This window comes from Chamaea fasciata, unplaced genomic scaffold (genome assembly GCF_029207755.1).
Source record: "Chamaea fasciata isolate MVZ Bird 193981 ecotype frontalis unplaced genomic scaffold, bChaFas1.0.hap1 SCAF_10, whole genome shotgun sequence".
In the NCBI taxonomy this organism is placed as follows: Eukaryota; Metazoa; Chordata; class Aves; order Passeriformes; family Sylviidae; genus Chamaea; species Chamaea fasciata.
The window spans coordinates 16072634-16094179 of NW_027094095.1; the positions used below are offsets into that span (position 1 = coordinate 16072634).

General features: G+C 49.1%; 1 protein-coding gene across 2 annotated transcripts; it reads left to right on the forward strand.

Moving 5' to 3' along the window:
- The first annotated feature begins 1643 nt into the window (after positions 1–1643).
- Positions 1644–14519, forward strand: GFI1 (growth factor independent 1 transcriptional repressor). Of its 2 annotated transcripts, XM_066192464.1 has the most exons (8): positions 1644–1718; positions 1825–2035; positions 3541–3768; positions 4000–4206; positions 8751–9166; positions 9255–9392; positions 10961–11126; positions 13172–14519. In XM_066192464.1, exons 3-8 carry the CDS (start codon positions 3654–3656, stop codon positions 13348–13350), a joined length of 1221 nt encoding a protein of 406 aa, XP_066048561.1. In that variant the 5' UTR covers positions 1644–1718; positions 1825–2035; positions 3541–3653; the 3' UTR covers positions 13351–14519. The 2 variants fall into 2 exon arrangements, with proteins under 2 accessions (XP_066048561.1, XP_066048563.1); XM_066192466.1 differs by lacking the exons at positions 1644–1718; positions 1825–2035 and adding an exon at positions 2509–2814.
- Positions 14520–21546: the final 7027 nt, after the last annotated feature.

The following is a 21546-nucleotide window of genomic DNA, read 5'->3' on the forward strand; positions in this document are numbered from 1 at the left end:
GCTACGCCTTGCAGCCCACAGCAGCACTTGTATACATTTTGAATTTAGATGTATAAAGACGAATGTGTATTTTCTTGTAACCAGGTCACAATTATTTATGAGCATTATTAGTAATCTCATGTGTTCTGGTGCTTTCACTAACACCGTCAAAGCGGTGTGTAGGAAGGTAAACGAAAGGGCATGAATTTATCATCCCATTTCTGAGGCAAACGAGAAAGACTGTTTTGAAAAAAGTAACAGTGAGTGAACGAAGACGCATACACGAAATTACACCTAGTTGTTATAGTTGTTTCTACCAATTCCATCACTGATTCTTGAAGCTGAAGGTGTGAATGATTTTCGGAGTAATCAACCTAAGGTGCAGCAAGGCGACCGCGTTACACAGATGTCGTAAGTAAAACTGCTGTGCCCAGCACCGGCAAAAATGAAGGTGTCAGTCGTGTTCTTCAGCTTCCTTTTGTGTCACAGTAAAGCATCACACAGTTGTTGGGCAGTTTTACTCGAAGTGGTGTTCGCTTGTTTAGTGAGATGTTGGGAAGTCAGGCAAGTCCTATGAACCGTAGGGGCTCACAGGCACCAAGTAGCTAACTTTCTATAAATGTTTCGGGGCTGGTGGTGAAAAAAACCACATCTGGTCTCAAAGCCAGCATACTCCTGAGCGTGAGGGAGGCTGAAGTTTGCTTCTGTCATGTCCGACTTTAGTCTTAGTCGTTTCTGAACGGGAAATGGTTTAAACCTCGATTCGCTCACTGCAGAGTCGCGCTTTAGGCGAGCCTACTGTCACCGAAACGAAGTTGATGATGGCCTGAGATGTCTGAGAGCGAAGCCCAGAACAACCTCAGAACGATACTTAATACCCGAGCCTGACTTCCTGGCTGCGTTAGGAATCCGAGACCAGACCTGGAAAACTATTTTTTGGGCTCGTGCATAAAGCAAGGCGACCCTTTTTTCTTTTTGCAGAAGGAAGCAGGCTTCCCCGTTGTGCAACGCAGGGGTTCCTACGTCAGGATGCTTACTGCCTGACGCGAATCCCGTTACCGTGCTCATCGCCGGTGCCCCACGGATCCTCCCCGAGTTAGCACCTGAGCACCGGCACGCAGACGAGGAGTGCAATATCTTCCCACTTGCCTGGCTCCGCTCCGCTTTCGCCTTAGTGTTTGAATCGCTGTCAAGCAACAGTAGCGGGGGGGAGGAGGGGGGGGACGGGACGGGGGGACGACACCTCTCGCCTACCCCTTCCATATTTAACCATTACCTAAATCCGAAGGGAAATGAGCAAACCTCTAGGCTTGGGTCTTAAGGTATTTTCAGCGCCGTTGGGCGTATTTATCCCAGAAGAGTTTTCCACAACAAGTTATTTCTAGTCTAGAAGAGGTCTCCGTCGCCCAGGGCCCGGCCTTAGCCCCGATTACAACGCCACGCACGGCCCGATGGTGCGGGAGGTGTGTACCCCACGGCCGGGCCAAGGGCAGGGGATGCGGCGCGGAGCGGGCTCGGCAGGGCGAGTGCCGGCTGCCCCAGCCCCTGCCCTCTGCCCGCCAGAGTCAATCTGTGTTTTGAATCTGTGACTTGTTCTCGTTGCGGAAGTCGAAGGGGATCCAAGAATAGTTCAGATAGATATGTGTAATTTCTAGAGCAGAACCCCGAGAGAAACGAAACGTTTGATTCCAGAATGACACTTCGATGTCACTTTAGCGAGCTCTGTGAGGTGGAATACGGTAAGACATTTTCATTTAAGGAAAACTGAGAGAGAAATAGAGGCGAGAAACACTACTGATTTGTGAGGCTTTGGCGCTTTTTGTAACTTTTTTTTTTTTTTTTCAGAAGCTCCTAACTAACGCTCAGGAAGTGGAATTTGTGGTTTAGGGGGCCGAGCTCTGAAGGAGTTGAGAGAGAGAAAAGTTTAAAAAAAAAAAAAAAAGCCAACTCAAGCACCATTGCTCCTTAAAGGGAGGCTAAAATTAAAGTCATACAAACTAGCAGGCTACCGCGCATACACCGTCTGCAGCCCAGCTTCCTTCGACCCTCCAAATGGGTAAGCGTTCTCGCTTCTGTCGCCTCGCGTGGGCAGCTGCCGGCAGGCGGGCCGGGGTGGCAGCGACTGCTCTCCCCTCGGCTAGGACCCGGGCCGCTCCTGGCCCTGGCTGAGCCACCGGGCCCGGCGCCAGCCCTGCGCCCCCGCAGCGACGGCCGCCGGGCGGGCGCGGCCAGCGGGAGCCGGTGCGAAAGGCGGCCAGGTGGGCTGCGGGACTCGCCTTCCCACGGGCCCGGCACCTGCCTGGCCAGCTCCGGCCTTGGGAAGCCGGCGGCGCCTCCGCGGCGTGACTTTTGGAGAGAAACACGCGGCAGCAGAGGCGCCCGGAGCCCCCAACGGCTGCGGCGGCCGTTGCTGTCGGGGCGCGGGTGGGTAACGGGTTATCGGGCCGCTTTGATTTCTCTGCCCCCTCCCTCCGGGCCCGGTGGCTGGTAGCCCCTGCTCAAGGATGAACGCAGGCACAGGTGGGTCTGCGCAGCAAAGCTCCCACCCGGCTCCGTGCCAGGGGGCGGCGCCTCCCCAGCAGCGCTGAGCAGCCCTGCCCCCGTGGGGCGCGGACGGCCGGAGCTTTTTGGCGCAGCCAGTGCCGCCACCTGCGGGGCAGTTCCTGGGCGTCTTCCCTCTCTTCCCCGATTGCAACCCTACGAAGTCCCTAGTCCCACAAAAAGAATGTGGATTAAACCCGCTATTTGCAAAGTCGAGTGTAGCGGCAGGAGCGGCCCGGTGCTGGACGGGTTCGAATGAACCTCTTCGGCCTTCCCCCGAGGAGTCGGCTCGAGGTAGTTTTGTTTAACCCGGTCCCCCCCGACTCCCGGAGGAGGTTTCCCACATCGTCTCCTTTCCCCGCCCTTCCTTTCGGTGCCCGCAGCTGCAAGGTGGCGCGGCGCCGACAGCTGCGGGCTGCAGGACAGATTCCGTTTTGTTCGTTTTCGTGTTATCGTGGTTCGCGCGGGATGGGTGAATCAGTCCCTCCGACAGCAGCAGCCTCCCAGGCGCCAGGTTTGGGCCGTCGGGTTTGTAACGACTCCCCCTCCCGTCCCGGTAACAACCCCACGCCGGCCAGCCCGTCCAGGGCGGTGGGACGTGATGAGCTGTTTCGGAGGGAAAATTAGTTGGCGCCGCTTCTGCCGTGGCTGCCGGCGCGGTGCGCCCGCTTGGAGGGACGGGATACCACCCGACCGCGCCCCACAGCTCCTTCAGCCCCCGCTCGTCCGAAGAACGGTGCCCGGCTGCTGTTATTGCCTGTTCCCCGCAATTCGGCAACGGCCGTCGGAGCGTGGCCGGGGCGGCTCCAAGACCGCGGGGCGGGGGGGTAAAAGGCGTTGGCTGGGGGTGGTTGGAGGCTGAGTTATCTGCGCTACTGGGAAGAGGGGGCGAATCGAGCGGGGCCGGGGGCGGTGGCCGGAGCCACCTGCGCGCCGCCACCTGGCGCGCCGCCCCTGGCGAGCGGCCCCTCCTGGCCGGCGCCCCCGGCCCTCACCGGCGGGCGCGGCGCCTTCCCGCAGGTCGCCTCCCCGCCGCCGCCCCGCAGGAGATTCGGGGGTGACGCTCGCCGCCGCCACCGTGCCCGGCGCTTAGAGAGGGAGTGCGGCTGTGCCGGCCGTGACAGCACCCCACCATGCCGAGGTCCTTCCTAGTGAAGAGCAAGAAAGCGCACAGCTACCACCAGCCTCGCTCCGCCGACGAGGACTACAGCCTGCGGCTGGAGACGGTGCTAGCCCAGATCTGTGCAGGTAGGAGTCCCTCCGTCGCAGGCTCACTCGGAGACTGCCCACCCGCCCGACATCACCCCGGTGCTCGTGGCTCCGGGCGGTCGCTCTGCAGCCCCTGCGGGACGCCGGAGGGGCTGATGCGGGTTTGGAGAGAGTCGGGCATCAAACCTTGGTGGGAGCGGGCCGCCGCGGGAGGTGGCTGGCTCCCACCACAGGCCCACACTGAGGAGTTCCCTCTTCTTTGCCCTGCAGACAGCAAGATCCCCGAGGACACGGAGCTGTGCCGCACCGCCCTGTCCGATCCGGAGCCTTCCCAGGAGCGCTTTTCCCCGGAATCCCACCTTACCGAGGCTGCCGATGGCACCTCCGAGTCAGCGCCCAGCTGCGAGGGCAGTGTCTGCGACAGAGTGTCCGAGTTCGAGGATTTCTGGAGACCTCCCTCGCCCTCCGTCTCGCCAGGTAGGACCGGGGCGAGCAGCGCTCAGCGACGGTCCGGCTGCACGTCCGTGCCCGTGCCGTGGGGCAGTGGAGCAGGCATCTCATGGCTAGGCGCCACCACCACAAACGAGTAGAAGAGACAGATTTGCCTGTCCCTTTTTAAAATCATTCTTATATTTTCCCCAGATTTGCCAGAATCTGTTCCTTCCGCTCGTTTTTGGGTTACCTCTTTCGGGTTCCTTTTCCAGCCCGTATTGTGCTGCTGAGGGAGCAGCGGGTGACAGACTGTAGGAAAGTTGTCATGACATCGGCTGTTAATTTTTTGGTTTGTGATTAATTGTTAGAGGCAAGCCGGGTTATGTTTAAAAGGTTCCAGCATTCTCCTGCAGGGTCGTGCCTACACGGAGTTTTTAAGTCTTTTAAGACAGTAGAGGCAATCTATGTATCTGTAGTAAACAGCGCTGATTTTGTTTTGTACAACCTGCTAGACATTTTTCTTAACGCCCTTTCAGGTTATTTCTTGCCTCTTGCCTGTAAAAAAGATCTGGTTCTCCCTTCCCCCGTTCCCCCCTCTTTTGCTATTTTTTAAAATGTTTGTTTATTTTTCTTTTCTAAAAACACATTTGTAAAAACCAGAGAAGAAAAAAACCAATGACGGTCAGATTTAAACACCCCAAATACAGGAAACTCACACTTATGGCTACAGCTCCTGTCTCTAGCTCCCTTGTCCTACCTTTGATGTGGTTGGAGCAGTGGGAGATGCTGTCCCCAGCCTGGCACAAATACTTATCTCGTTTAAAAATACAATTGCGTCATTTTAGGAAAAAAAAAGTATATATATATATAAAACCACTTTCTATTGCCTCGATTAAAAAGCGACAGCTGGAAAAAAGGACAATTTTTGTCTTGATGAAGGAAAAATTATGTCAGCTTTACCGACTGACAGCAGATGCCAGCAAACAAATACGTAGTTCGTAGTCTCGGTTTGCCACCATTTCCCACCTGCCTTTACAGTGTCCTTGCATATGAATGGCTAATTGTAATGTTGTGGATTTGCATTTTTAAAGCCTCATCTTCTTTCAAGAATCCTAAGCTCCTTTGAGGGGACATTCAAAATGCTGTCTAGCATCAAACACAGGACACTTTCAGTCTGCAAATGACATGCCAGACCAAATGCAGCATTGCTGCATTACTCTTCTGGTAATATTTCTGCACAGATTGCAGCAATGTGTGTAATTTTTGTTTTAATGATTTTTTCCTGCTCCTCCGTTCCCAAATAACTACAATCTCTGCACAGAAAACAGACCATTTTCACGGGGTGTCAAAAAGACAAAAAAAACAGATATAAAATAGAGCAGGTATTTTACCAGGTCTGCTCTGCATTTTCCTTCCTCCCTCTCATTTCTTCCCTCACTGTGGGATTCATCAGCTTCCAGCCAACCATCAGGCTGTCCAGGGAAAATAACTTACAAAATGAGGATGATGTCCTCAGATCACGATTTTTCAGGGTGGGGTGGGCAGTCTGATTCCATTCACAGAAGGTGCAGGAAGGTATGGGACTCCAAGTACTGTAAGAGCCTTATTAAATGAATCTCAGTGCATTGAGAGACGTGCTGTTATATTAATGACGAAGGCAGTGGCAACAGGATTAGATAGCTGGGCTTCCTACCACAGCTCACCTCCTCCAGCCCCTCTGCCTTCCAGCTGCTTTGTCAGAATCAGTGTGAAGCCAGAATTTGTGTCTAGGTCACTTCTGCAAGATGCAGTGGTGAGAGACTGTATTCCTACAATTGTGTTTGGATGGGGCACAATTTTTGTGCTTTGCCAGGCACTACCACTCCCTTATCTCTAGCAGTGAACATAGGTGCAGGTTGCACTTCAATATGCAGTGAAAACTGAATTTATTTCACTTTTGCCTTTGAGTGCTGTGCTGCTGATGTAGGTGGTCATACAACATACAGACATAATACCTGTTAACTCCATCAGAGCAAATCACTTTGTTATTTAACCTCACTTTCTACATGTGTCTGTTATCACACACATGCGCATATGCAGAAGGTGCATGGGAGCTCAGTGCAGCAGTGTTAGTATCTCCTGATGAGTCTGTTGATGCTGCAGATGGAGAAAGACTTTTCCTGGGTATAATGGAGTTGTGCAGAAAGCGTGGTGTTTTGTGTAAGAGGACACTCGAATCTTTCTTTTCTGTGCATATCCATCTGTTCCCACCCGTTTAAGGTGGAGTTTGTTTTGCTTTCAAAAACAAGCACTGATTTTTTTTCCCCCAGAAGTAGTCTATAACGGCTGCACAGAATTTCTAGGAAAATGAGGGAGAATATTTCTCTTCATCTCTGCTCACACAGAAATGCCCTGCAGTGTGGCGCAGCAGGGTTTGGAGGTTGCTTTGGCACTGCGCTTGGATAGCTTGAGTATAATGTGAGGAACTTCCCTGCATTTGTGCTTGAGAGGGCTCCAAAAACACGTAAGGTGATGGAAGGAATGTAGCACGCAAACTGATCTGTGGTGCAATGTTCACTGTATACTGTGTTGTCAATTCCACGGGCTCAAAAATCAGGTCAGCCTTCCCTCCCACTCAATGAACAGGCTCAGAAATCAAGATTGTAAATAATACCTTACGGATATTCAGTTTTAGTGTTGAAATATTGAGGGTTTATGTTTTCATGCTTTTCTTACAGTTTGAGTTAGAAGTTGGCTTTTAAAGGAAAAAATAAAGTTATAAGAAGAACAAACAAAAGCAAAGCTGAGGGCCTGATGAAATCATGCCATTTTAAGAGTTGGGACTTTAAGATATGTTTGAATTTTGCGATAAAATCATGAGAGATGGCAACACTGAAACTGGTTGCAAAGACACAAGATAGATGATGTGATGCTGACCACAACTTTGCAGTCAGTGCAGAACAGGAAAAATCATGCTGAGCACCATGTCAGCTATTTTGATTTCATCACTCTCTTCAGATGTCCCAGCTGGTATGTGTGCGTATATTTCCAGCCAAAAGATTGCTAATTTCTTTCAGTGGAAGAATTTGAGACTGTTAACATCTGAAATTATGTCCAAGATAGGAAAAAGTCAAGTCATTCAAAGCTCAATTTAAACCTCATTTCCTGCTGTCTTCTGTAACCCCTAAGTGACCACTTGCCTATCCACATGGATAGCCTAACACATCATGCCCTCTTTGCCTAGTCCACCCCCATTTATCTTGGCTTGCCAAAGGATGAAAAAGCCATGGGAGCTGACATGAATAAGTAAGAGATCCATTGTGAGTGGACAGTTTCTTGTTAAGGGAGGTTACTCTGGAAGCCCGAGTTATAAGGGTGCCAATATCTCTATGGCAGCATCAGCATTTCAGTAGTTACGATTCATCTCTTGGCTCACTAAAACTGTTGTCCAGTGGAGACATTTGACTCTCCCAGTGCCTTTTATGATGAGCAGTGAAAGCAGTGCACCTCGGGCATTAATCAGAATCTCTGGCAGACACGGTTGGGGTCGGGTGCCTCATGTTTCATGCCCAGTTGTGCTTTCCTCCACGTGAGGCTCCTTAAGCAGCTGTGCGTTTACACACTCCTCTCAAGGCCTGTGCTCCTGCCATTGCATGAGACTGTTCTGTGGGCCCCAAAGTTGTGATTCATGTGCCCACTGCATTGGTGAGATACCACTGCTGAAGGCAAGCCTCTTAGAGTCTGCTGAAGCCATTTTAATGTTGCCCTGGTGGAAATTTGCTTTGATTACAACTGCTAAGAAAATGGGTTTGTGTCTCCAGGTTTTAATGTGGCCCATCCCAATGATTGTACAAAGCCCTGTGTTTTCAGTGGACTCAATTTCTTTATATGGAGAACCTATGGAGAGCAATCTAAAACAACCATGATTTTCTTTCAGATGAGGAGTAATTTTTTTTTTTCTAAAAAATTAAGCACAACATGCAAGCACCTCAGAAGGTGTTACTTATTTAATTTATGCTGTGCTATAGTTATGGTCAGTTGTGGCATGAATTTGAGAGACTAGATTTGGGCATTAAATTGTGCAACAAGATTTTTTCATTTTGTTGACCAGGTAAATCTCAGCACGTTTGCTCTGTCTGGCACCTCTGTAAGGTTATATTTGCACATACATATATGTGTGTGTGTGTGTGATCTCCATCAAAGTTTAAACATGTGGACTGTCAGCTTCGATGTCCATCTTGGGACATGGTACATACATGGTTCCAAGAAGCTGCAGATAAAACCATAGGAGGTTGTAGACTGAGTTGTTTAGAGTCTTGCTAGTCAGATCAGTGTGTACGCACCCAGGCTGTACGCACCCAGGTATCCAGAGATGGAGGCAGACAAAACTGGTGTTGGTTTGGCTGGGACACTGGGCAAGTAGGTAGTACTGGACACTCAGACCCTAATGTGCAATATAAAATGTCCTCCCACTGAGATGAAAGGGCAGCCTCAAAGTGCAGTACAGTGGCCAGGCTCAGGACATAAGCCTAAGTGCTGAGACTGTTCTGCCTCAATATAGTGTCTGGATCATGAAGTACACCGATTCCCATGCCCTTGTGTTTCCACAGCCTCGGAGAGATCTGTGTGTCCGTCCCTAGATGAAGCACCCCCTTTCTCGGTGCCCTTCAAGCCGTACATGTGGAACAGCCTGGGTGGCTCCGAGCTCAGGCACCTTGTGCAAAGCTACAGGCCCTGCCCGACACTGGAGCGGACCTCAGCCCTGGGGCTCTTCTGCGACCGGGGCTCCGAGCCCGCCCTCTATGGGGCCGAGTGTAGCTCTTCCCTGGGACTCTATGGTGACTTCAGCTCCCCGCCTCCGGGGCTGTTTGAGCAGCCGCCAGCAGCACCTCCTGGACTCTATGCTGAAACGCAGCCTGGTCTGCAGCAGGAGAAGGGGCCAGGTGGCATCAAAGTGGAGTCTGACCTCCTGTGTCGCCCGCTGCTCATCAGCACTGGCTCTTACAAGTGTGTCAAGTGCAGCAAGGTAGGCATCCTTTTCTCCCACACTGGATATGCTCTCCCCCAGCCCTTTCTCCCTGGCAGACTTGACACTGTGTACTCTCTTTCCTCAGGTCTTCTCCACACCGCATGGCCTTGAGGTCCATGTGCGCCGCTCACACAGTGGCACGAGGCCCTTTGCCTGTGACATGTGTGGCAAGACCTTCGGCCATGCAGTCAGCCTGGAGCAGCACAAGGCCGTGCACTCGCAGGTGAGAGCAGGCAGGCTGCCAGGATGGACGGCTGGGGGCCAGGGCCAGCTGCTCTGTTCTGCTGGCTGGGGAAGCCACGAAGGCAAATACAGGGCAAGGAGGTAGGGACCTAAACTGAGAAGGGGAAGAGAACGTGGGAGGGCTGCAGTGGGCGGTTGTAGGTGAAGAATATGGTGACAATCAGAGGAAGGGGTGGCCAGTTAGTGTGCAATGGAGCTAATCAGGTAATTAAAGAACACAGGCTTTGTTTCCATTCTTCAGACCTCGCATGCATCTGTATTAAGCAATGGGCACTTCTGGCACTCCAGAAGTAAAAGAAAATAATGAATGTTTACTCTCAGAGCTGGAAATTGAAATGCAGATGTTAGCATTTTTTTAACAGCTAGAGCAACTGAGTGTGCTTTCTTCTGATGCAGCACTCCTCATTCTTTCTCCTCCCTCCCACAAAGAAGTGAGTCTTCCCTTGTTTGTAGTCATTTTTGTCAGTGCAGGGAACATCTGAACGACCATTCAGGTATAGAGCACTGACTTCACCCGTCTCGACACACTGAGTCACACACCAAAAGAATATGGTGGTTAATTTTGGTAGGAGGACTTGTAACATTTTCCACCTTCTGATACTATGCCATATTTCCCCTTCCCCACCCACTTGACCTGGCAAATCTTCCTTCTTCAGATTGACTTTTGGAGGATAGAGTTACAGCAATGTTTTTTGCTCTTTAGTGAGTGTGCAACCAGCAGAGCACACAATGAAGGGAGACATCTCATTATCCATCAAACAGTGGTGTAAAGAGCAGCACTGCATGTGTCCATGGAAGGGACAGTATTTTGGGGAGAATGTATTAAAAGCCAAATAAAGAAGATGATTGTGTGAAAGCATAGAAGGAAGAGGAAGGTGCAATGGAAGTTAAGGGATGGAAAGAAGAGATGATACATGGTATAAGAAACTGGTGGAGAGGAGTGTGTGAGGGAGAGGTGAGAGACAGTAAGGTCTCGATGCATTTGGTTTTACATGTTAAAGTAGTAAGCTGAAAAGCTGTTTGTCCCAGGTGCTCTATATGCCTTCCATTTGAATTTTAATAGAACTAAAAAAAGCAGTTAGTTGTTACCATGCCAGAACTCAGTCTACCACAGGGATTTCTGAAGACCCAAGCAGCCCTTGGCACCCTCTTTCCTGTGTACAGTGGAGAAGTGGCCTCTGAACAGTGCTGCAGCTGTTGGACTTCCCAGTAGAGTGATTGTGTGTCTCAGGCCTCTGATAAAGTGTGTTGGCAGACTCTACCCAGTCCATTGGGGTTGCTCCCACCTGGCCATTCATGCCAGCAGGAAGAGCTGTTCAATGAAATTTTAGTAGTGCACAGCACTAGGAGAGGATGCATTATCTTTTTTATCATGTGGTGCTACTATCAAGCCAGTGTTATCATCTGTGTTGGCCAGTCCAGCTCTCTGGATAAGTGGAAGTTCTTGCTAAGGCAGAAGGGGCAACACTCATGTGCTGCTGGGCAGTTTGTTGCTGATGGAGTCATTGGTGTGATGTAATGTGTGTGTCTGGGCTCATCTCTCTGCAGGAACGCAGCTTTGATTGTAAGATCTGTGGCAAGAGTTTTAAGAGATCTTCTACTCTGTCCACCCACCTGCTCATCCACTCAGACACCCGACCCTATCCGTGCCAGTACTGTGGGAAGCGGTTCCACCAGAAATCTGATATGAAGAAACACACCTTCATTCACACAGGTCAGCCCTGCAGCTGCTGGTGTCAGCCCCAACACTGGGGCAGGTCTCTGAAGAGGTTTCTCTGCAGCAGTCCATTTCTCCTCAGGGGGGAACAGCACACACACCTCCCTATGCTTCTCACTGTCCCGCTGCTGTTCATGCTATCTGAGCTGTACTTGGGCAAAGGAGGGTGATCTGAATGTGGTTTCATGAACAGCAGCTGCAAAATAACCTACAAAAATCCTCGCAATCCAATCAGTGTTCCCTTAATAGGATCCACCAATGTTTATTCAAATGGCTTTTGTGTAAGATGATTTGTAGAGTATTATATTCCTGTGGCCTTGATTTACAGCTGAGGTCCCGGGAAAATGACAGGTGAATTTGATTACAGCATTGCTTTTTGCAGAATCTTCCAATTTACAATAGGAACAACAGGAGTCTCCTCCTCTATATCAAACACTAAACTGGAGGGCCTAGGTCTTAGTCTAAATATTTGTTCAGAGATTGTCTGCACTTCCACCTGGACTTTCTGAGAAATGGCTGCAGTTTGATACAGAATGGAAGGAGAGGTGCAGAGTTCTCAAGTTTCACTGTTACTAATGAACATGGAAACTAATATAAAGTGCAGGTGAATCACCAAAGGAAATTGTTTCAAAAGTAGCATTCAGTGAGAAGGCAGGTTTATCAGAAATCATTAAAATAATATCTTGCCTTTCAGACCTGCACAGTTCACTTGAAGTAGAGGGAAATGAACATGGAAGATACAGAAGAATCTGTAGACATGAAGTATCAGTTGTACTGGCCAAACCTACAGTTCAGATGACCAAAATCCTTTTTCCTGACAGTGGCCACTAGCAGATAGAAAGGGTGAAGTCTAAAAAGGGCAAATACGTAGAGAAATGGCACTATATGTAGCTCTGCTTGGCTGTGACTTTTCTAGGTGACAACCAGTGAATAATAAATATTACTTAGAAAGATTTTTCACTGATGAAAGATTTTTGCTGGATGAAAATGAACTATTTATGAAGTAATACAAGAAGTATTTCCATAAAAACTTTTTCAAATGAGGTTTGATTAAGTAGAATTTCAGAAAAATTCTGAATTAGTCAGATTATTTTCTCGTGAGATCAGAAACTGTGCCTGGGCTTTTAAATTGCTAATATAAAAGCAGGTCCTTAACTCAATGAGAGATTCCTTCCTAGGTACCATGTACTTGTGAAATGAGTCTTCAGCACATTTTGTATTATTTTTTTGATTCTAAGAATCTGATCTTCAAACACCCAAAGAGTTTGTTGTTCCCAGCTGAAGCCAGTGGGCTCTGCAGGTGCAAAGCCACTCTGAAAATCCGGCTTGGTATTGTGGTTGGGTTCCCTTTTATTTGTTATTTGATAGTAAACAGTATGAAAATATACTTAGATCCTGCTCCCATGGAGTTTTGCCACTGAGCTGTAGAAGCTCCAGAGGCTGCATTTATTCCCGTTTACATTACCTGCCTGCAGGAGAACTTCAGGGCTCTGACTGCTAGCATTGCAGTGTGGGGAACAGAGAGAACAGGTGTCCGGATGAACCCTGCCCTTCAGGATTCACTTAATGGCCCTCATACCCTCCTTAGGGACAGACCCCAGATCACTGGATTTGTTTTAACAACCTCTATCTACCTATTCCACCTGCCCTCATGCTGAAGGCGTAGTAATCGATGTCAGGCATTCATCACTTTTCCGGGAGTTCCTCATGTTTCTAGGACACAAAGCCAGTTAAAATTGCACAGAGCCATGCAGACAAATTGTGCAGTGCTGAGAGCACTCTGTGCTTCAGGCTACTCCCAGGACTATACCGGGCCAATGGATGTGCACCCAAGTCCAGGCTTGCTCAGCTGCAGTGAAGACTCGGCTTATGCTCTCTCTGGGGCTCCTAACTGCATGTTTTTTTGTAAGAATGACTTCTTAGGTAATCACACAAAAATCTCTTTGATAAGCTTTAAGTACCAGTGTATATTTGCTGCGGTCCCACATAAGCAGCACGTTGCCTCTTTCACAGCCTCTCTCTTTCCCACCTTCTGCTTGCAGGTGAGAAGCCTCACAAGTGCCAGGTGTGTGGAAAAGCCTTTAGTCAGAGCTCTAACCTCATCACCCACAGTCGGAAGCACACGGGCTTCAAGCCCTTTGGCTGTGATCTGTGTGGCAAAGGCTTCCAACGAAAGGTGGATTTACGGAGACACCGGGAGACACAGCACGGCCTGAAATGAGTCCAAACTACAATACGGAAAGCGCCTACAACACTATGAGAACAGACTCCCTTGGCTTCCCTGCTGGACCCAAGCCCTGTCTTGAACACAGACCTGGCATTACCTTTCTGAACAGGAGCTCAAAGAGGAAAGAAGAGGACAGAGCCATGTGTTGACAGCTCAGCCTGAATGACTGTGAAAGCGGAAAGTAAAGGCTGGGGTTTGTCTCTTTATCTTCCCCTTGTTGTTTCTGAAATAACACTGAAATGTAAGTCTTTTAAATATAAAGCCTAATTCTCCAAAGATGGATAAGCTACCAAATATCTGCAAGCTGGAAAATATTTCTCCCATGGTCATGATGCACCCCTTCAAGTTTTCAGTCGCTTGACTCATCTGGCAGGGAAACATGGATCTGACAGTGTTTACATGGGGTAATGACAGAGAGCCATCAGCACCTGGCCCAGTTGAGTTCAGTGCTGAATGGGTTCACTCTTGGATGACTTCCTGTCAGGAAAACCTGGAGGATCAGGATGTCAAAGTTTGGCATCTTGCTGGTTTTTAACCAAAGGTACCAGCTTGGGTCTGATCCCGCTCTCATTTATTCTGGTGCAAATCAGGAACTGCATTAACAGTTACAGAGAGGTCCTTTTTATCCTTCCTGAGCCATCTCTCTCTGTGCAAGGCCTGACTGCCAGTGTGTTTGAAGCATGGAGGGTTACTTCTTCCTGCATCCACCAGGGAGAAGGAAGCTTGTTGAAAGACCAGCAGAAAAGCCAAAGCACAGAACTATGCCTTAGAACTAGAAACCAATCCCACAAGTGAACCTGCCTGAGGAGGGCAGGAGCACCAGAGAAGCACAGACTTTCTGTCCAGAACCATTACTGGCTTCTACATTCTGGGCTTGTTCTAATAACTGGAAAATAGCTACTCAATAGCATCAGTTGTATATTTGTTTTTCATTTTTTAATTTTAAAAGGGAAACTTTCTGAGGTGGGCAGGATTTACTATAAAAGTATAATTTACTTAATTTGCCTTAACAACTCTGCATGTACCTCAGTTAAAAAAAAGCTGTTTTTACTTTGTTGACAAGTTTGTAAATGTCCTTATTTAGATTTTATGGAGTGTCTTACATTTCTTGGTACATATTTATTAGAACAACGTTTTAAATTAATAAAGTATCGAGGATGGTCCAGAGTGATTTTTGTTTAATATGTAAGTGCACGTTTGTGAATGTCAGCCATTACAACAATACAGCACAGTGATTGTCAGGGATGCAAGCATCCAAGGAGGGAATGCAGGCACAAGGGCTGTAGTGATGAAAGAACACAACTGCCATACTTACTTGTCCAATTCCTACTGTTTTCAGATAAACATTCAGACTTTTGAGGACTAAGGTATATTGTGGCTGGGACTATGACCATGAAAGGGTTTAGGGGGAAAACAGCAGTTTTAAGGCCCTGGTTTGGAAACGTAGACAGCCAGAAGTCCCTGCTTAGCAACTTGAATGTCTCCCACAAGATTAAATGTCTGTGCCTGGGAGTTTGCAGGGACACCTGAGCAGCAGGTGCATCATTTATACTTAAGCCTGTTGGGACTCACAGTACGGCCTTTTGCCTGCCTGCCTTGTCAGCGGGGCTGGCTCCATCTGGCAGTTGCAGCCCATACAAAAGAGAAGCAGGAGGATGATGGAGGGGTCCCTTGTCCTTCTCCCAACAAAGCACAGCATGGTAGCCTCTTTTTTTACACGTGCATGTAATCTTGTGTGCCCACACGGGTATATACTCATGTTTCCAGCTTTATACATTTATTCTGGACAAACCCAGTGAGCAGAATCGCCCTGTTCCCTGCTGGGCTGGCCCAGCCCTGGGGCACCCCGCCCACCCGGGGCCGGGGTACTCACCTGCCATGGTGCCACCGAGGTCCTCCATATGTTTTTGGTTTCTGCTCGCCTCGAGAACCTCGGTTGGTTCCCCACGGGGCTGCCCTGGCCGGCGGTGGCCGTGTCCCCTCAGGGCTCGGCTCAGGCTGCCCTGGCCGGCGGTGGCCGTGTCCCCTCAGGGCTCGGCTCAGGCTGCCCTGGCCGGCGGTGGCCGTGTCCCCTCAGGGCTCGGCTCAGGCTGCCCTGGCCGGCGGTGGCCGTGTCCCCTCAGGGCTGCCCTGGCCGGCGGTGGCCGTGTCCCCTCAGGGCTCGGCTGGGGCTGCCCTGGCCGGCGGTGGCCGTGTCCCCTCAGGGCTCGGCTGGGGCTGCCCTGGCCGGCGGTGGCCGTGTCCCCTCAGGGCTGCCCTGGCCGGCGGTGGCCGTGTCCCCTCAGGGCTGCCCTGGCCGGCGGTGGCCGTGTCCCCTCAGGGCTCGGCCGCTCGGGCGGGGCTGCGCTCTGGCCCCGCGGCTGCCCAGGCCGGGCGCCGCTGGCCGAGCCCTCACTGGGCAGAAACGCGGCCACAATCACGGCAGCCAGGCTGAAGGGATGTGGCACAGGCACCGCAGGAGGTGCCAGGTGCTCTGAAGACCACATTAGGCCCATTATGCTGGATTAGGTAATGCAGAAGGTCAGTGCAGGAGGCTCGGTGGTTCTGCGGAAGGCCTGTGATGCCCTGGGTTCCACCCAGGCCAGGGGAAGCTCCCAGGCGCGGCTCAGCCGGTGGCACAGGTACGCTTGGGCCTACCCCAGGGTGATGCTCAGTATTGATTTTACAGGGAAGCTGTTGCTGTGGGTGAAGTGAGTGCTGGCCAGGGTGCAGCTCATGCCCCCAGTCCCTCTGCCCTCGGGGGGCTTTCCTGCCAGGCACAGCCTCCCTCCTTCCTCCTCCTGGGCAGGCCTTGCTCCAGCAGGCCCTGAGCGGACTCAGTTGTTGGCATTTACCTTCAAAACTACAATAGCAACGTGTGCTTGCCCCCTTGGAACATCCCATTTCCAAACAGGGCAACTAGTGTGGTTTGAGTCTAGTGCTACCCGCAGGGTGGGCTGGGTGGCTGAGGAGGCAGCACGGACACAGTACAGGTGGCAAGAATGTTCTTCACGGGAAGAAACCCGCAGGTGTTCTGTTGGTTTAAGTGTGTCTCCTCCCAGGGCATGTTGCAGTTTGTGGTGTGTCTCAGGGCACCACTGATGGGCTGCAGCTCAGACCCAAACCCCCCGAAATGTTTGTGCCTTGTTGCGTGGGAAGGTGTTCCCGTGTCCCCAGCCCTGCTTGCACGAGTGCCAGCTGCTGGCTTGGGTGAAATGCAGCTACCCGTGGGGAAAAGTCATGGCTTTAAGGTGGGGAATTGAAATGAAGAAGAGGAAAAGAAGATTTATCTGGGGAGAATCAGAACAGGCTACTGAGAGGCTGTGGAGCAAGTCTGAAGATTGGAAATATCTCTCTCAGCGTTATTACTGTGTGCCATTAAAAATGCATTATGCATATTACATGACCCATTATTCATGAAGCAGGTTCCATACCTTTTGTTTGCCAGAGTAACACTAGAAAGGGTAAAGAGAGACACTGGAGCACACCTTTGTTTCTTTCTGTAAATTTTTAATGACACCTCTAGCTAACCAGTTGGTGAAGCTCAGTTCCTGCATAAAAGTGGAAAGGCAGAGCTATCCACGGGACAACTAAGCCTTTCAGAAGCTAATTTGAGCTTGTGTTCATCCACACCAACAATGATTAAATTACCTATCAAGTGTGCAGAGCTATCAGGATTCAGGGCATTGAAAAACAAGGTGAATTTATCTGATTGATTTAAAAGACACGGGTGGAACAAGTGGGTTATAAAAATAAAACATCTATTCCTTATAGATATTCTAGAAATATTTCTCTGTCAAGCTAAAGAACTTTTTACTTTGCTTCCAAAAGTTGTTTAGCCTGCACAAAAAACAAGTTTATTAGTTGGAATCAAAATGCTTTATCCAAATCAGTTAGCAGGCTGAATTAATTCATGAGGCAGAAACAAAGTGCCTTATTAGGTTCCATCCGTATGCCAAGCAGAGATGTTTAAAATTAAAATATGCAAACATCATCTGTATTTTCTATACAGTCAGTTTCCAAAAGCTGATAGTAACACTCAGATTGGATATTGCAACACAAGTCAGAGAGCAGCTCTTCTGGGTCTTGCTCCTTCCTCAAGCAAAACATTTGTTGCAGTTGATGGGAGGAGGGAGGAAGAGGTTTCTAGAATAAGCCTTGGGTGAAAGATTGCAAGACTCGTGCAACTCTGCTTGCAAGCTGTGCTGCTGTTGCACATTGACAAAAGTGTGCTCCTCAAGTCTCTGCATTTTCCACCCCTAAGAGAGAAAAACCAAACAGGTCAGTTGTATCAAATTCATCTCCAGCATAACCCCAGATCACATCAGGAATGGATTTTGCCTTTACTCTGTAAGATTTGGGTCTTACTCTAAATAGTAAAACATAGCTCAGCATACAGCCCTTTGAGGAAATTCTGATTTAGAAAAGCACTGAAATATGCATGTAAGTCAATGGAGTGTGTCTCTGGCAGATACCTTACTAGATGCCTGCTCAGAGTTAAAATTCCAGAGATTTTCTCTACTGAAGGCCTTACTCCACTGTCAAGCCACATCCTGTCTGTCTGTTTCACCTGCAGTGGAGGTGGCTTCTGAAAATGATAAGGATATTTTTAAAAAAAATTTTCAACAGGCTAGTGATAGTTTCCAGTATCTTTTCCTCTGCAATCTAAATAGATTTCAGGCATGTAAATATCTGTTATGCATTATAAGGTGTGTAAAATGATGGAACCAGATTTTAAAGGCATTTGTGCATCTAAAACTGCAGATGTGTCTGAATGTGCGTTGGATATGGGTATCTAGTTTTATCTATGACTTCTTTACTGGGAGAAGAAAACTGAAAAAAAATCAACACACGAGTCTCAGAATGTTTCTTGAGTCTGTGTCACACCAGTTTGTGATATGCACAGCATACAGACTATAAGGAGAGAGCACAGAAATCTGGAGGAAATGTTTCATACGATAGAAAAATGCTGGCCGCACCTTGTTGGAATAATGTTGCCTAACGGATTTACCTGGAACATGTGATAAAGCTTTCACATAAGTTGAAAGCAAACCACTTCTTTGTGCTTGTTCCACCATGCTGCTTCTCGTCTGCATTTTTTTTTAATAGAGGTGACAGAACAAAAGAATATTGAATAAGGCAAACATAGAAGGAAAATAATGTAACAGGTATTGAAATTATTTTCTTTTAATACTGTCCTGCTAACTTTCTGACACATGTGGGATCTCCCAGCCAGCTGGATACTGCAGTGCATGGGGCACATCCACCCCAGCTCACTCAGGCTCAGCTCCCCAAAGCCCTGGCAGATGCTGCAGCAATGCTGGGCTCCTCTGCTCAAGCAGCCCAGAAGGCAGCTCAGGTGCTGGCTCCTGCTGCCTGCTCCCTCTGTGGCACAAGGCTCAGAGGTGGCTGCTCCACCACCTCTGGCACCGGCTGGCAGGAGGGCAGCACAGCAGGTGTTGAAAAAGGCCGAGATATTCCATTGATTTAGGTACTGAAATAGGGCCAGCTGGCATTAAGGGGAAATTGTTCATTAAGGGGACAGACAGTTCATTATGATATAGAACTTACAGTTCACACTTTTTTCCCCTCCCATAAATAATACATTCCCAAAGCTCACTGATAGACTCAAGGGGTGAGTTCAAAGGGGAAAAAGAGCTATCATTGTAAGAGACAAGAAACTAACTCTCAGTGCTCAAAAGAGTACACTCATCTGAAAAGAGGCAAAAATATGTTTTTAGTATTTCATATAGGAAAGTTTAAGTGCTGAAGTGAAGAGCCACAACAAATTAATAGTATTTTATTATGTGGTCAGCAGAAAAGAGTAGACATTGCTTTGGTCTAAATCATTTCCAAGGACTGCTTCTAGCAATTAACTTTAACTGATTTAAGCCAAGGGATCTTATGTTGCCTGTTACACCTGCTAAATTCCCAATTTCACAGACTGTCAGCTCTGCCTCTACTATTGCCCTTTACCTCCCTGAAATACAGCAACATGGATAGGCAGGCAGGAGGGTGAGACCCAAAAAGGGAATAGGTGAAAAATAGTCTTGATCCTCTTTATGTAGCTGTTCTGACTCTCTGAGGTGCTGCAGGAATGGTGTAGGCAGACATCCCTTATTGCAAACCTGCAGTCAGGGAGCTCGGACCCTCTGGAGTGGGATGCTCTTGCTCACACTGAGTAATAGTGAGTGTGAGTCAGAGTGCTGTCACCTCGAACTCAGAGAGCAAAGAGCTGGGTCTTCCTGTGTGCTGGTGCTGGGCTTTGTGCTGCAGTGGCCTGACCTTTGCTGAGCTCTGCTGCGTACTCTATGTATCTGCTGTCAGTTGGTTTTGGAATTATTTGTGTTTTCAGTGGCTTAAATTAACATTAATGGCAATTGAGAAGAGTCTCCTTCCTGTGTGATATTTCCATCATGGCTGAGGTGTTTTGCTTGTGAGCTCCTCTGCTAAGTCAGGTAGCCTCACTCTCTCCCTGCCCATTTGTCAGCTGGGCCGAACTCTGACAGGGCTCACTGCTCTTGTTCCCTACAGGGGTTTGGCAATCTTTGGATTGATTTCTGTGGCCAGTTGAGGTGGTGAGGCCGTTTGCCACCTCTCCCTTCATCCCAGGCGAAGGGGGGGGATGTTCCAGCGGGTGCTTCCTTCCCAGTTTCCCCAGCCCAAGTTGCGTCACAAACCCTTGCAGAGATGGAAGAGAACGGTTGCATTTATGGGAGGAAGGGGTTTTATGCAACTGGGGTGAGCTCTGTCCTCTCTTACTTTTCCCTAAATTCTAAATATGTCTGTCTGAAACCTTTCACATCACTCACCATACTCCAGGAAGACATGGGGCCATGGAAAAGCATGTGCCTGCTTAAGTGTGAAGTGCCTCAAACTGCTAGGCACCAAATAATTGCAGAAGGGGAGATACTTGACTGTTACTTCTCTCTTCTGAGACTGCTGTGGTTTAGTTTTTAACTGTGGCTCTTTCCACTTGCCATTTGGATGTCGGTTTTGTTCCTCTGCATGTTGGGTTGCTGAAATCTCATGTTTGAGCAATTTTTTCTGTGTGCCTCTGTATGCTGGAGAAGGCTGCCACAGCCTCTGTATTGATGCTTTAGCAAGGTTAAGGACTCCTGGTTTTTAGATCTCAGCAGTGGCTGGAGAGCCAATATGCTCTCTACAGAATGCAAGTATGAGGAGGTGTAGTTCTCACCCAGAAACTGTTGGATCCTACAGGTCCCATACATAAAGAGTAACACAAAAGGGCAACTGCACCGGCTGACTTGGGTTCTGCCACTGTTCACCTGAATCAGGGGAAATGCTGCACCTACGCAGCATGACTGGATGTGCAGCATGTGTTACAGTGAGGGTGTCTGTTGGTGCTGGTATTGAGAGTCTCCTAGGTAAATGTTATTGCCCTCTCTCCAATCCCTCTTCCTGTTGGCTGTGGTGGGAATTCAGCTGACAATCACTGAGGCTCCCTGAGAGCACAAGTACTGGCATCTGAATCAGTCTCCAACGGTGGTACCAGTCCTCTTGGCCAGAGACCTGGCAGTCCTGAAGCTGTGGTGGGCTTTGTTTTGCAAGGGAGCAAAAAGGGTAAAAAATCCTGTCAACAGTGACCAAAAAGCATTGCCTTGTGCTTCATTTTCCTGGCTAGCGTAGAAGCCAAAAATTGCCAGGCCTTACTTTCTACCCAAAAAGCTGCTTCTCCTCTTTCTCTGGCTGGGCTGCAGGCATTGCTGTGCCTGTTCTCTGCTGCTCCTGGGGGGTGCCTCAGGGCTGTGCGTTTTCCTGGCCCCCCATGCTGTGAAGGAGGCAGTGTCACCTCTGTGTGAGAGCTGGTGGCAGTCAACCTTGCCAAGAGCTGGCTCCTGCATGTGGGCCCCCAGGCAGGCCAGCTCATGGCAAACACAGGCCTGTGATGGTGTAGCTCCACTCCTGGTCTGTGTTTTGGGTGCTGTTTCCTGTTTCTTCAATCCCTGTATTCCAGCAGGATGCTCTTAGGTATATTGACAATAAAAGGGCAGTAACTGAAATCGGGTTTACGGGCTAAAGGAGCTAAAGTGCCCTTTTAGCACAGCCCGCAGTAGCCAGGGGCATGATGAAATCTCTGATCATCTTGACACTGCAGCTGCCCAGCCATGCTTCTGAGAGGTTTTATGTTTTCCACAGTATGACGGAGTATTTTGTCAATATAAACAAGTGTAAATGAGCCCAATTCCT